Source organism: Amblyraja radiata, chromosome 5, assembly GCF_010909765.2.
Source record: "Amblyraja radiata isolate CabotCenter1 chromosome 5, sAmbRad1.1.pri, whole genome shotgun sequence".
NCBI classification, from domain to species: Eukaryota; Metazoa; Chordata; class Chondrichthyes; order Rajiformes; family Rajidae; genus Amblyraja; species Amblyraja radiata.
Window position 1 is genome coordinate 67426499 of NC_045960.1, and position 12777 is coordinate 67439275.

The following is a 12777-nucleotide window of genomic DNA, read 5'->3' on the forward strand; positions in this document are numbered from 1 at the left end:
CTTGTGAAAAGAAAACAAGCAATTCTTTCAAAGGCTTTTGCTAATCTTCATATTAGAATTTTCTTCAGCATTCCGAAATGTGATTGCTTTATTTTCTGCTCTTTGAGTCGATGATGCCAGAAGCTGTATACCTTTGTAATGAGTGCAGCTTAGGGGTTGAGATCAACTCAGGTATTGTCCCTTATGCTTAACCAATTGAAGAGAGCTATTTGGTTTTTGGCAAAATGCAGAAAATGTTGTCCTGTAATATGCAGGAAATGTTTAAATAAGCTTTGTGTCTGATTTGGAGAATGACCCTCAATTTTATTATTTTTCTGTTGCAGGTGAAGGTTATCAGCACGTTCCAAGTTGGGTGTGGGTTCTCGCTGGTTTCCTAAACTTCACAGCATACACGCTAGGTGATATTGTTATGGTTGCTAATTTATCAATATTATGATATATAGACACAGAGCATGCTTGGAATGCTTTATTTGTGACTATTATCCTGCATTGTGCTCGTAACTAATTTCTCCACTCCATTATCTATTCTTTCTTTAAGTTCCTCTCCACTGATCTCACCCTGAATAAGAATGAGGCAGTCTGCATGGTTGCCTCTGGTGCTTTCATCTCCTCTAATGGTCCACAGCATCAAATTTCCCGAGACAGACTTTCCTTTGGCACTTCTCTCTCTCCATTGCCTTTCTAAACTCCTCTTGTTCATGTGACTTTTTTCTCTCTCCTTCCCCCCCCCCCCTCCTCCCCAACAGCTGCTGACCACCCAACTTGATGACTTTATCTCGTCGGATTCAGTCTTGCACCAAGCTGGTTTGAATCTTAATTCTCCTCTGAAATCTGCACCATTTTGTAAAAGTAATGAATTGCAAATTATGTGTAACATTGCCATGACTATTATCTTGGTGCTGACCCACGAGGGATGATTAATATCACAAATCATTAATTGTCACAGCTGATTGAGGAAATGTAAAATATTATTTTTAAGGAGCTTTGAAAATATACATTGTTTTGATAAATTTAATGATACAAAGTGAATTGATGGAGTTGATATAGGTTAACCTAAGTCACACTGAATGGTAGAACTGGCTAGATGGGCTGAACAGCTTGCTCCTGTTCCTTAGAACTAAAATATCAAAAACTTAATTGAATGGCAGGTGACTTTTTATTCTAGTATGCCTGCGTTGGAATCTCTGTTCTATACAGTAAAAATCTCCTCTTGATTTCTTGCAGATGGAGTTGATGGGAAGCAAGCTCGACGAACAAACTCCAGCACTCCCCTTGGAGAACTCTTTGACCACGGTTTGGACAGCTGGGCATGCATATTTTTTGTGGTCACTGTTTACTCCATCTTTGGACGTGGAGCGGCAGGTGTTAGTGTCTTCACGCTTTTCCTCATATTGTGGGTAGTATTGTTTTCCTTCATCCTATCACACTGGGAGAAATACAATACTGGAATTCTTTTCCTTCCTTGGGGATATGACCTGAGTCAAGTGGTAAGTGACTTTTAAAGTTAAAATTGTCATTATTTGTAGATCACCATGGTATTGTTATTGATTCATTACGGTCATGCATACTGACCTGCAATGAAAAAACTGTTTGGCGTGTTATCCTGGCAGATTATGCCATACATGAATGCAATACATAGTGCATAAGAGAAAGTGGTAGATTGAGATAACTAGGTAGATTGAAAGATTGGGAATATTTTGACATTGTAGTGATGCATTCAAGAGTCTCTTCACAAAATGGTGGGGAAGAAGCTATTCCTGAATGTGGTGGTGCATGCATTTAATCTTTTGTAGCTTCTGGTTGTTGGGAAAGGAAAGAGAAATGGACTTGAATGTGAATGGTCTGTGTGGATGGTCTGTGCTGCGTTCAAAATTCTCTGCAATTACTTGCAATCTTGGACAATGCATTTGCCATACCAAGCTGCAATGCATCCTGATAGGATTTTTTCCACTATGCATACAATTGGTATGAATCATTGGGGATATGCTGAATTTCCTTGGTGTGCTTTCTTGGCTGCATTGTCAATGTGGTTGCACCAGATCAAATTGGTAATATGTACACCTAGGAACATGAATGGGAAGTTCTCAACTATTTCCAGTTCATCACCTTTAATGCACACTGGGATGTGTACAGTGTAACCCATTTCCTGAAGCCAATGACCAGCTCCCTTGTTTTGCTAACTTTGAGAAGAGGTCTCTTCACACTGGTGCAGCAATCAAGAAAGCACATCAGAATATTTCTTTGGACGTCTGAAAAAATTCAGCATGTTCACAAGGAATCTCTCGAACTTGTACAGAAATGCTATTGAAAGTATTCTGATGGGATATTTCTCAGCCTGGTGTGGCAGCTGCTCTCCTGTTGACTAACTGAAGCTGCAGAGAGGCGTGAACACAGCCCAGTCCATCACAGTCTCGTCACTTCCTTCCACCCAGTCCATCTTCATGGTCATTGCATCAGAAAGGCCGGAAGTGTTGCCTTTTCTCTCTTCTAATTTCTGGGAGAAGATACAGGATCTTGAAAACTTGGATGTCGAGAATATCTACTTTCCCATTGACATAGAAACATAGAAAATCGGTGCAGAAGTATGCCATTCGGCCCTTCGAGCCAGCACCACCGCCATTTAATATGATCATGGCTGATCATCCAAAATCAGTACTCCGTTCCTGCTTTCTCCTCGTATTCCTTGATTTCCGTTAGCCCTAAGATCTATATCTAACTCTCTCTTGAAAACATCCAGTGAATTGTCCGCCACTACCTTCTGTGGCAGAGAATTCCACAGATTCACAACTCTCTGGGTGAAAACGTTTTTCCTTAACTCAATCGTAAATGGCATACCCGTGGTTTTGGACTCCCCCAACATTGGAACCATTTTTCCTGCATTTAGCCTGTCCAATCCCTTAAGAATGTTATATGTTACTATAAGATCCCCTCTCACCCACCTACATTCCTGTGAATATAAGCCTAGTTAATCCATTCCTGTATGTCAGTCTCACCATCCCAGGAATTATCCTGGTGAACCTATGCTGCACTCCATCAATAGAAACATAGAAACATAGAAAATAGGTGCAGGAGTAGGCCATTCGGCCCTTCGAGCCTGCACCGCCATTCAATATGATCATGGCTGATCATCCAACTCGGTATCCTGTACCTGCCTTCTCTCCATACCCCCTGATCCGTTTAGCCACAAGGGCCACATCTAACTCCCTCTTAAATATAGCCAATGAACTGGCCTCAACTACCTTCTGCGGCAGAGAATTCCAGAGATTCACCACTCTCTGTGTGAAAAAAGTTTTCTTCATCTCGGTCCTAAAAGATTTCCCCCTTATCCTTAAACTGTGACCCCTTGTTCTGGACTTCCCCAACATCGGGAACAATCTTCCTGCATCTAGCCTGTCCAACCCCTTAAGAATTTTGTAAGTTTCTATAAGATCCCCCCTCAATCTTCTAAATTCTAGCGAGTACAAACCGAGTCTATCCAGTCTTTCTTCATATGAAAGTCCTGACATCCCAGGAATCATTCTGGTGAACCTTCTCTGTACTCCCTCTATGGCAAGAATGTCTTTCCTCAGATTAGGAGACCAAAACTGTACGCAATACTCCAGGGTGTGGTCTCACCAAGACCCTGTACAACTGCAGTCGAACCTCCCTGCTCCTATACTCAAATCCTTTTGCTATGAATGCTAACATACCATTCGCCTTCTTCACTGCCTGCTGCACCTGCATGCCTACTTTTAATGACTGGTGTACCATGACACCCAGGTCTCATTGCATCTCCCCCTTTCCTAATCGACCACCATTCAGATAATAATCTACTTTCCTGTTTTTGCCACCAAAGTGGATAACCTCACATTTATCCACATTATACTGCATCTGCCATGCATTTGCCCACTCACCCAGCCTATCCAAGTCATCTTGCAGCCTCCTAGCATCCTCCTCACAGCTAACACTGCCCCCCAGCTTCGTGTCATCCGCAAACTTGGAGATGTTGCATTCAATTCCCTCGTCCAAATCATTAATATATATCGTAAATAGCTGGGGTCCCAGAACTGAGCCTTGCAGTACCCCACTAGTCATTGCCTGCCATTGTGAAAAGGACCCGTTTACTCCTACTCTTTCCTTCCTGTCTGCCAACCAGTTCTCTATCCACATCAATACTGAACCCCCAATACCGTGTGCTTTAAGTTTGTATACTAATCGCTTATGTGGGACCTTGTCGAAAGCCTTCTGAAAGTCCAGATATAACACATCCACTGGTTCTCCCTTATCCACTCTACTAGTTACATCCTCGAAAAATTCTATAAGATTCGTCAGACATGATTTACCCTTCATAAATCCATGCTGACTTTGTCCAATGATTTCACCACTTTCCAAATGTGCTGCTATCCCATCTTTAATAACTGATTCTAGCAGTTTCCCCACTACCGACGTTAGACTAACTGGTCTGTAATTCCCCGTTTTCTCTCTCCCTCCCTTTTTAAAGAGTGGTGTTACATTAGCTACCCTCCAATCCTCAGGAACTACTCCAGAATCTAAAGAGTTTTGAAAAATTATCACTAATGCATCCACTATTTCTGGGGCTACTTCCTTAAGTACTCTGGGATGCAGCCTATCTGGCCCTGGGGATTTATCGGCCTTTAATCCATTCAATTTACCTAACACCACTTCCCGGCTAACCTGGATTTCACTCAGTTCCTCCATCTCATTTGATCCCCGGTCCCCTGCTATTTCCGGCAGATTTTTTATGTTTTCCTTAGTGAAGACAGAACCAAAGTAGTTATTCAATTGGTCTGCCATGTCCTTGTTCCCCATGATCAATTCACCCGCTTCTGACTGACTCATGTACTGGTCAAGCTTCTCAAACTTAGTCACACTTTCAATAGAGGGAGTGCAACTGAAGAGTTACCAGATTGATTCCTGGGATGGCATGATTGCCGTATGAGGATTAGGTTAACTAGTCCTGTGCTTCTCGAGATTAAAATGATAAGAGCTGATCGCATTGAAATGAATAAAATTCTAAGGGGGATTACAAGAGTTGATGTTTGTTCAGTTTGATTGCCAGGGGCAACAAACTCAATCTTGGCTTGACACAACAATGTTTTCTATACCCATAAGGTGGCAAATCTTTGGAATGATCTATCCAAGAGGGATGTGAAGGCTTGGTTGCATTGAGTACTATGAGTACATTATAGATTGAGAAAGAGGCACACAAGGCCACATATGCCGAAAACTTAAGGTGCTGGAGGATCTCAGTGGGCCAGGCAGCATCTGTACAAGGAAATAGACAAATGATGTTTTCTCAATTTGAGACCTTGCTTTCGTTTGAAGAAGTATTCCAGCACAGAATGCTGTCTGTCTACTTCCTTCCACAGAAGCTGGTTGATCCATTAAGTTCCTCTAACAGCTTGTTTTTTGGGGAATTTAAATTCATATAACCAAATTAAACTTGTTTACTTCAAGGAAGGCAATCTTTCATACGAGGAATCAATTGGATTTGTCAAATACATAAGTTGTGGATCATGGTACATCAAGATGACATTAATGAATGAGAAAAACACTGTCCGTGATCTGAACTATATCAAACTATTATTTACCTGTGATTTTCCACTTCCAGCATTGCCAACTATGAAAACCGAGTGACGTACTTGAAGTATTTCCTCCAGCTGAATTATTTTCAGGACAAAGTTATCTTCTGGTTGTAGATGAAGTTCTAGAACTGACTGCTTAACAATCTGTTCAAAGTCTAGATAGCAGGAAAGTCCTTCCTCAAATTAGGAGACAGATCCAAAACTGCACACAATACTTCAGGTGTGGTTTTACCAGGGCCATGTAGAACTGCAGTAGGTCCTTCTTGCTCCTATACTCAAATCCTCTCACTATGGCCAACATACCATTTGCTTTCTTCACTGCCTGCTGTACCTGCATGCTTACTTTTAGTGACTGATGTACAAGGACACCCAAGTCTTGTTGTATCTCCCCACTTCCTAATCTGACACCATTCAGATAATAATCTGCCTTCTTGTCACCAGAGTGGATAACCTCACATTTATCCACATTACACTGCATCTGCCCACTGGGCCAAAGCTTCTGAACCGACTCACAGGGTGTACCAATGAGCCCTTCTTCACCCACTGCACGGTCTGGTGACATGGCTGCTGTTGTGGCCCACGTTGTAGCCCCCAGGGACAGCGATTTCTTCAGGCCGCTGACTCCGACAGAATGTGCTCGGTCCAGCTGTGTCACCGGACCTTGAATATGGAATTTAATTGAACCCTGGTGTATTTGACAAATTGATCTGAGTATTTAGATGAGCACCTGAAGAGCAGTAATTTATAGGACTATAAGCCAAGAGCTTGGAAATTGCCAGCGGATATGACAGGCGCAGGACTGCCTTCAATCTTTTTTTTTAAATGCAGTTCTGATGTTGCTGCTTTCCTTCAGTGGGAAATATTAAATTGTTTACAGAATTTGCCTTTCCAAATGGTTAAGAATTACCACTTGTTCATTTAACAAACAATGTAGTTGTATCTCAAATTCATGTCAATTTCAAACAACATCAGAAAAAATCCTTTTCTTCTCTAATTATATTGCAGACCATTTCAATTGTTTACATTATAACTTCAATTGTTGGAGTCGAAGCTTGGTATGGACCCATCTTCCTCAAGTTCCAGTACAGAGACCTCTTCACTACCATGATTTTGAGTATGTACCTTCATTTAATATGGTATTGTGCACCTTGGTTTATAAAAAAAAGGGTTCTACTCATGGTGAACTACTGATTTCAGTTTGAGACATAGGATGAATGTTATTAACTTGTCCTATTAAACTGCATCGACCTGTATCACAAGTGGATTTAATGATTCCGATTTTGTTTTACCTTATCCCTTTTTTTTCTGGGAGCTTATGCCACGGGAAGTTATGAATCCAACCGTGCAAAGCAATTGATATTCCTGCTTCTGGCACAACAAATTATTGCACCATACAGTAGGATTTATTGGTTATGATTGTTTTGAGGTTTAAATTTTAATGTGAAATATATGCTGCAAGGTTTAAGTTGGGATCGTAAAGCTATGTGACGGACAAAGAATACATGCAGCTAGAAGTTATCAAAAGTTTAAATTCTCTAAATCTGGTTTGATCAAGCTATTTACTTTTTGGATCTTGGAAATGCATTCTATAAGGGCCACGAACAATGTTTATTTGCCTATTTGTTTCCCTTAATATGAAACTGCTGATTAAGGAACAAGGTTTAAGAAATTCAAACAGTTGATACAGAAAATAAGGCACGTACTGAGATATCTTTTCAATTGGACCACTTAGGCAGAATGTTAAAGTTGGATGATAGACTGTAGTCTGTGACTATAGACTATTGGTCTGTGTCCACCTCATTGATTTTATAATTTTAGTTGTTGAGGTAATTGAAAATCCGGACACCGCATTTTTTGTGCATTATTTGACCTCAAAGTAGTTGTGGACTGAAATCTGAAGATGATATGGACTCCAATCTATTTTCATCAGTTTTCAGCGATGTATTATGTAAAAAAATGTACATAATCTGTAGCTTTGTTGTCATCCTGAGCTTTTTGCACGTGGAATTTGTTTTGAAGATTACAATGTACATTGGAATGAAAGTATGTCATTAGTTTAATGAATTTGTATTAATGCCTAACAATGGATTCATCTGTTTTGTAGGTTGTGCCTTTATCATCACATTTCCTGTGAGTTTGTACAATGTTTTCAAGTAAGTTGATTTATAATCTTTTCCATTTTTGTAATAATTGTTAATTGCTTTCAAACTTTTCATTTCAAAAGCTGATTTTTGATACTTAGAATATCCTTACTGACTTATTCACTTAATTTCCACACTCCATTTTCTTCCATCTCTATTTCAACTAAAGGGCTCTGATTCCTGCAGCTTTCAGCATTAGCTGTGAAGATGTTATTTTGTTGGATACTAATATAATGCTAATGCCGTCTGAGTAAGGCACCGTAAAAAGTACTTAAAGATGTGATCATATGTTAATTAAAAATGGTTTTGCAAATTTTATAAATGTTGGGAAACTTACTTGGCTAAATTTAACTAGTTTTTTCATTTAAAGTATTTCACTGACTTGGATATCTCTCTTGAGCTAAATATTGAAGTATTGTGTGCTGCATTTCATGTTGGGGTGTATTATAGTAAGTGTGCACTTCCTAGATGACAGTTGTCAAAGTTGCACTGTTTTGATTTGCTCTATTTTCTTCAATTCCTAGGGCATATAGGTCTGGCACTCTGAAGCAGCATTCTTTTTATGAAGCTATGCTTCCATTCATTTCGCCACTAATGCTCTTTGGTCTCTGCATGCTATGGGTCTGTATGTCACCATATGATGTTATAGAGAAACATCCAAGAATACTATATTTCTTGGTTGGGACAGCATTTTCTAATATTACGGTAAGTCCACTCCTGACAGATTATTTGGGAAATTTCTCAGTCTACATAGCGCCCTATCTATACCGACTGCTTACAGTTTGAGGATCATCTATAATGCAAATTCTGTTCTCTACTGCAAACTTGTCAATCACTTTTTTGGCCTTGGCACTAACATGGACTATCCATTCACTGCATCTTGTAATTTCCTCCCTTCGTCCAGTCTCCAGTTTACTGAGCTTGAATCTTGAGATACTAACCATACAACATCCATTCTTATCTCCCAAAGATAATATTGACTCCTCGCATATTCTTTCATTCAAATTGACTTTCACTCAAATGTCTTGAATGACTTCTTACAAATTATTGCCCTAATTTGAATCTCTCCATCTATGTTGAAGTTCACATACATGCAGTTACCTCACAAACCTGCACCTGACGTTCCCCAAACTCCCTCTGTGCAACAGCACTATAACGGTTACTGATGAGTCATGGACTTCAAGCTTCATGGTGACAAAGGTAACTCAATCAAAGGTTCAGGTGTACACCTCTGGTATGATGCGATCATCCTCCAATGCTTTTCTTTCTCTCCACTAGTTGGGATCCTTCTGTTTGCATTATTATTTATCTTGGCCCCATGTTGCTTCCTTAGTTATAGCCTGTAGGAATTGTATAACTTTATACATGGAGCTAACTGCATCCTGGTCCATCGCACCACCATAATTAAGAGAAAGGTAATACTACCGTTGTTATGGAGGATTTCAACATGCAGGTAGACTGGGTAAATCAGGTTGGTACTGGACCCCAAGAAAGGGAGTTTGTGGAGTGCCTCCGTGATGGATTCTTGGAGCAGCTTGTACTGGAGCCTACCATGGAGAAGGCAATTCTGGATTTAGTGTTGTGTAATGATTGTGGATGATCAGCCATGATCACATTAAATGGCAGCTCGAAGGGCCGAATGACCTACCTCTGAACCTATTGTCTATAATTCAGATTTTAATATCTGAGTAAAGTGTTGATTACTCGGTTGGGTTCTACTTCAAACTATATTCATAGCCATATTGCTTCTCCTTGCCAGAGTCTGAGGCTGAACTAAACAGTTCTTGATTTTAGTGGCATTACTGATCTTGAAATGAGTTTTGGGCCACATCCAAGCAATTATCTATCTATCTGTTTTAACTCTGTAACATTGTTTGCCTCTGACTGCCTGACCAGGCTGGCTTGGTGGGCTAGACTGATTATCGATAATTCAGCATTAGCTGACAATTTTTTTAGTTGTCATAAATGTGATGTATGGCAATTGAAATTAAAAGACAACCATAATTATAACTGAATAGAAAAGATTTGGCTCACAACATTAAGATAACAAACTGTTAATGTCACTGAGATGATTCATGTCACTGCTTTCTACTGCTACTGGATGTGACTGTTTTGAAATAACCCATAATCAAAAAAATATGTAATTTGGATTGTTGAAATGTGGGAGTTGGGAGTTGGGAGTAGACCACAATCAATGTGGCATAATTATTTGTAATTTAAAAAAATTAGTTCCCAAATGTATCACTTTACATTTCTTGCAATGTTCAGAATGATTTAAAGCAGAAAATTAGTTTGTGCACTTTATTACAAAATGCCAGCATCACATTTGTTCTTTGGTGTATATGGAGTGTTGAAACATTGTTTTTTGTTTCCAGTGACATTTAATTTATAGTATCTTAAGGTTGCATAAAGTTGATAAATATAGTTCTGAATATGTTGGCAAATTGGGCAAGTTGTGCACCAATTCTTATTATGCTGCAAATAGCTAATATTTTCCAGATAAGACAGAGATCCTGGCTTAAAATCTATGTATTAAAAGTTTATTTTAGTCAATGTAACTTAACTTACTTTCTTCTACTTGCAGTGCAAACTCATAGTTTGCCAAATGAGTAACACTCGCTGCCAGCCCCTCAGCTGCCTTCTCCTGCCTTTGGCTGTAGGTGTGATCTTTGTGATCTCTGGTGTTCTACAAGACAAAGAGTATTATCTTCTTATCATCTTGACCATAGTAATAACTGCTGCACACATTCATTATGGAGTATGTGTGGTGAGTACATTTCTTTTCTCAAATCATTGCTCTTATTATAATATGTGATGATCAGTAGCGTCAAGCTAATTCTTAAGAATGCAAAATGCTGGAGTAACTCAGCAGGTCCGACTGATCCATCAGTCAGAAGAACGTTTCTGACCACAAAATCACCTATTCGTGTTCTCCGGGGATGCTGCATGACTTGCTGAGTTACTCCAGCATTTTGTGTCGTCTTTTGTAAACCAGCATCTGCTTGTGTCTAATTCGTAAGAATAAATTGCAAACTTTCTGAATATTGAGTCTTTGCGCCATTTTTATCTGAATCCCCAGCATTGTATTGTCTACGGGAGCTTAGAAAATGTTCTAGCCTGATCCAGTAGGATAGAATACAGGGCATTTTAGCAAATTAGATCCAAAATTGGCTTGATGTGAGACAGAGTGTAGTGAACGAGGTGTACGAAAATGCGATTCGAATATGGACGTGCGATTTTGTGTTGTTAAATACGGAGTTCAGTTCAGTTTGAAGAAGGGTCTTTTCCAGAAACGTCACCCATTCTTTCTCTCCAGAGTTGCTGCTTGTCCTGCTCCAGGTTTAAACAGAGCACTGTCAGTTTAACGCGTGGGAATTTAAACGAACCGCTGTGAGTTCTAAATGTAGCGCTACCGGCTGGAGCGCTATGGGCTTTACACATAGCGCTATGGCCACAGACTGTTCAGGAAAATTCTCGTATAACAATGAGTCTTTGGAATTCTCTTTCTCAGTGGAAGTTGAGCCATCGAATATTTTTCAGGCATTGGTAGAATTCTGGATAGGCCTAGTGGTGAAAGGTTACCAGTGGGATTGCAGTTACATTGGGATTGGCCTTGATGTTACAGAACAGCGTGTGGGCTCAAGGGCGAGAGAGGGAGGGGTGGAGAGAGAGGATGGAGATACATAGATACATAGAAAATAGGTGCAGGAGTAGGCCATTCGGCCCTTCGAGCCTGCACCGCCATTCAATATGATCATGGCTGATCATCCAACTCAGTATCCCGTACCTGCCTTCTCTCCATACCCCCTGATCCCTTTAGCCACAAGGGCCACATCTAACTCCCTCTTAAATATAGCCAATGAACTGGCCTCAACTACCCTCTGTGGCAGAGAGTTCCAGAGATTCACCACTCTCTGTGTGAAAAAGTTTCTTCTCATCTCGGTCCTAAAGGATTTCCCCCTTATCCTTAAGCTGTGACCCCTTGTCCTGGACTTCCCCAACATCGGGAACAATCTTCCTGCATCTAGCCTGTCCAACCCCATAAGAATTTTGTACGTTTCTATAAGTTCCCCTCTCAATCTCCTAAATTCTAGCGAGTATAAGCCAAGTCTATCCAGTCTTTCTTCATATGATGAGAGGGAGAAGGAGGGAGGGAGGGATTAAGAGAGGGAGGGAGGAAAAAAGGAAGGAGAGAGAGAGGGAGGGTGGGAGGGAGGGGGAGGGGGGAAAAGGGAGAGAGAGAGGGAGGCTTCCAAAATGGCTTCTACATCATCATCTGGTGCTAAAAGCAGGAAGCAGCCGTTCAAACAGCAGTATACAAAGGGATGGCAATGAATGCACTGTCGAGTAAGGTGCTTAGAAGACATGTCAATTGGTAGCAAAGTTATGCATTCTTGTACTCTTACATGAGTATGACCGCACATTTAAAAAAAAACATTTTTTTAAAGTAAAATGGCACTGCGTAAAAATACTGATTTCCTCAGCAAAATACTGATTTTCAGGTACTAGAATACTGAAATGCTCTGACAAAACTTGGCAGCTCTGTATATAAATGACTTGGATATGATGTAAGTGGACTGATTAAGCAAGTTTGGTGATAGTATGGAGATTGATTGAGCAGTAAATACTGAAGAAAGTTGCTAAAGGATACAGGGGTATGGATCATTTAGAAAGTCAGGTAGAGTGGTGGCATTTTGGTATTTAATCCAATAAAATGTGAGAATGCATTTTGGGATGTTGAGTAACAACAGGACAAATGGAGTAAATGGCCGGGATCTAGGGAGCGTTGATGTTCTGAGGTTCTTTGGGGTGCAACTGCATGGATCCCAAAAAATTGTGATACAGGTGGATAGGCTAGTGAAGAAGGCATTCGGCATGACTGCCTTCAGAGGCTAAGACTGAGTATGAAAGTTAAGATGCCATGCTACAGCTGTACAAAGCGTTGGTCAGAACTTGGAGCATTGTGTGCAGTCCAGGTTGTCACAATGGAGGGATGTGGTAGCAAAAGAGTGCAGAAGAGATTCACTAGACAAAATGGAGGTCTGTAGTTA

The 12777-nt window shown here is 40.3% G+C and overlaps 1 protein-coding gene across 1 annotated transcript in view; it reads left to right on the forward strand.

The window, feature by feature from the left end:
- selenoi (selenoprotein I) overlaps positions 1–12777 on the forward strand; it is a 42997-nt gene that overhangs the window by 24776 nt on the left and 5444 nt on the right. Inside the window, exons 4-9 of the mRNA XM_033021484.1 lie at positions 324–398; positions 1225–1487; positions 6591–6699; positions 7690–7738; positions 8251–8431; positions 10311–10493. Coding sequence (XP_032877375.1) covers positions 324–398; positions 1225–1487; positions 6591–6699; positions 7690–7738; positions 8251–8431; positions 10311–10493 — 860 coding nt within the window. The remainder of the gene's footprint in view (positions 1–323; positions 399–1224; positions 1488–6590; positions 6700–7689; positions 7739–8250; positions 8432–10310; positions 10494–12777) is intronic.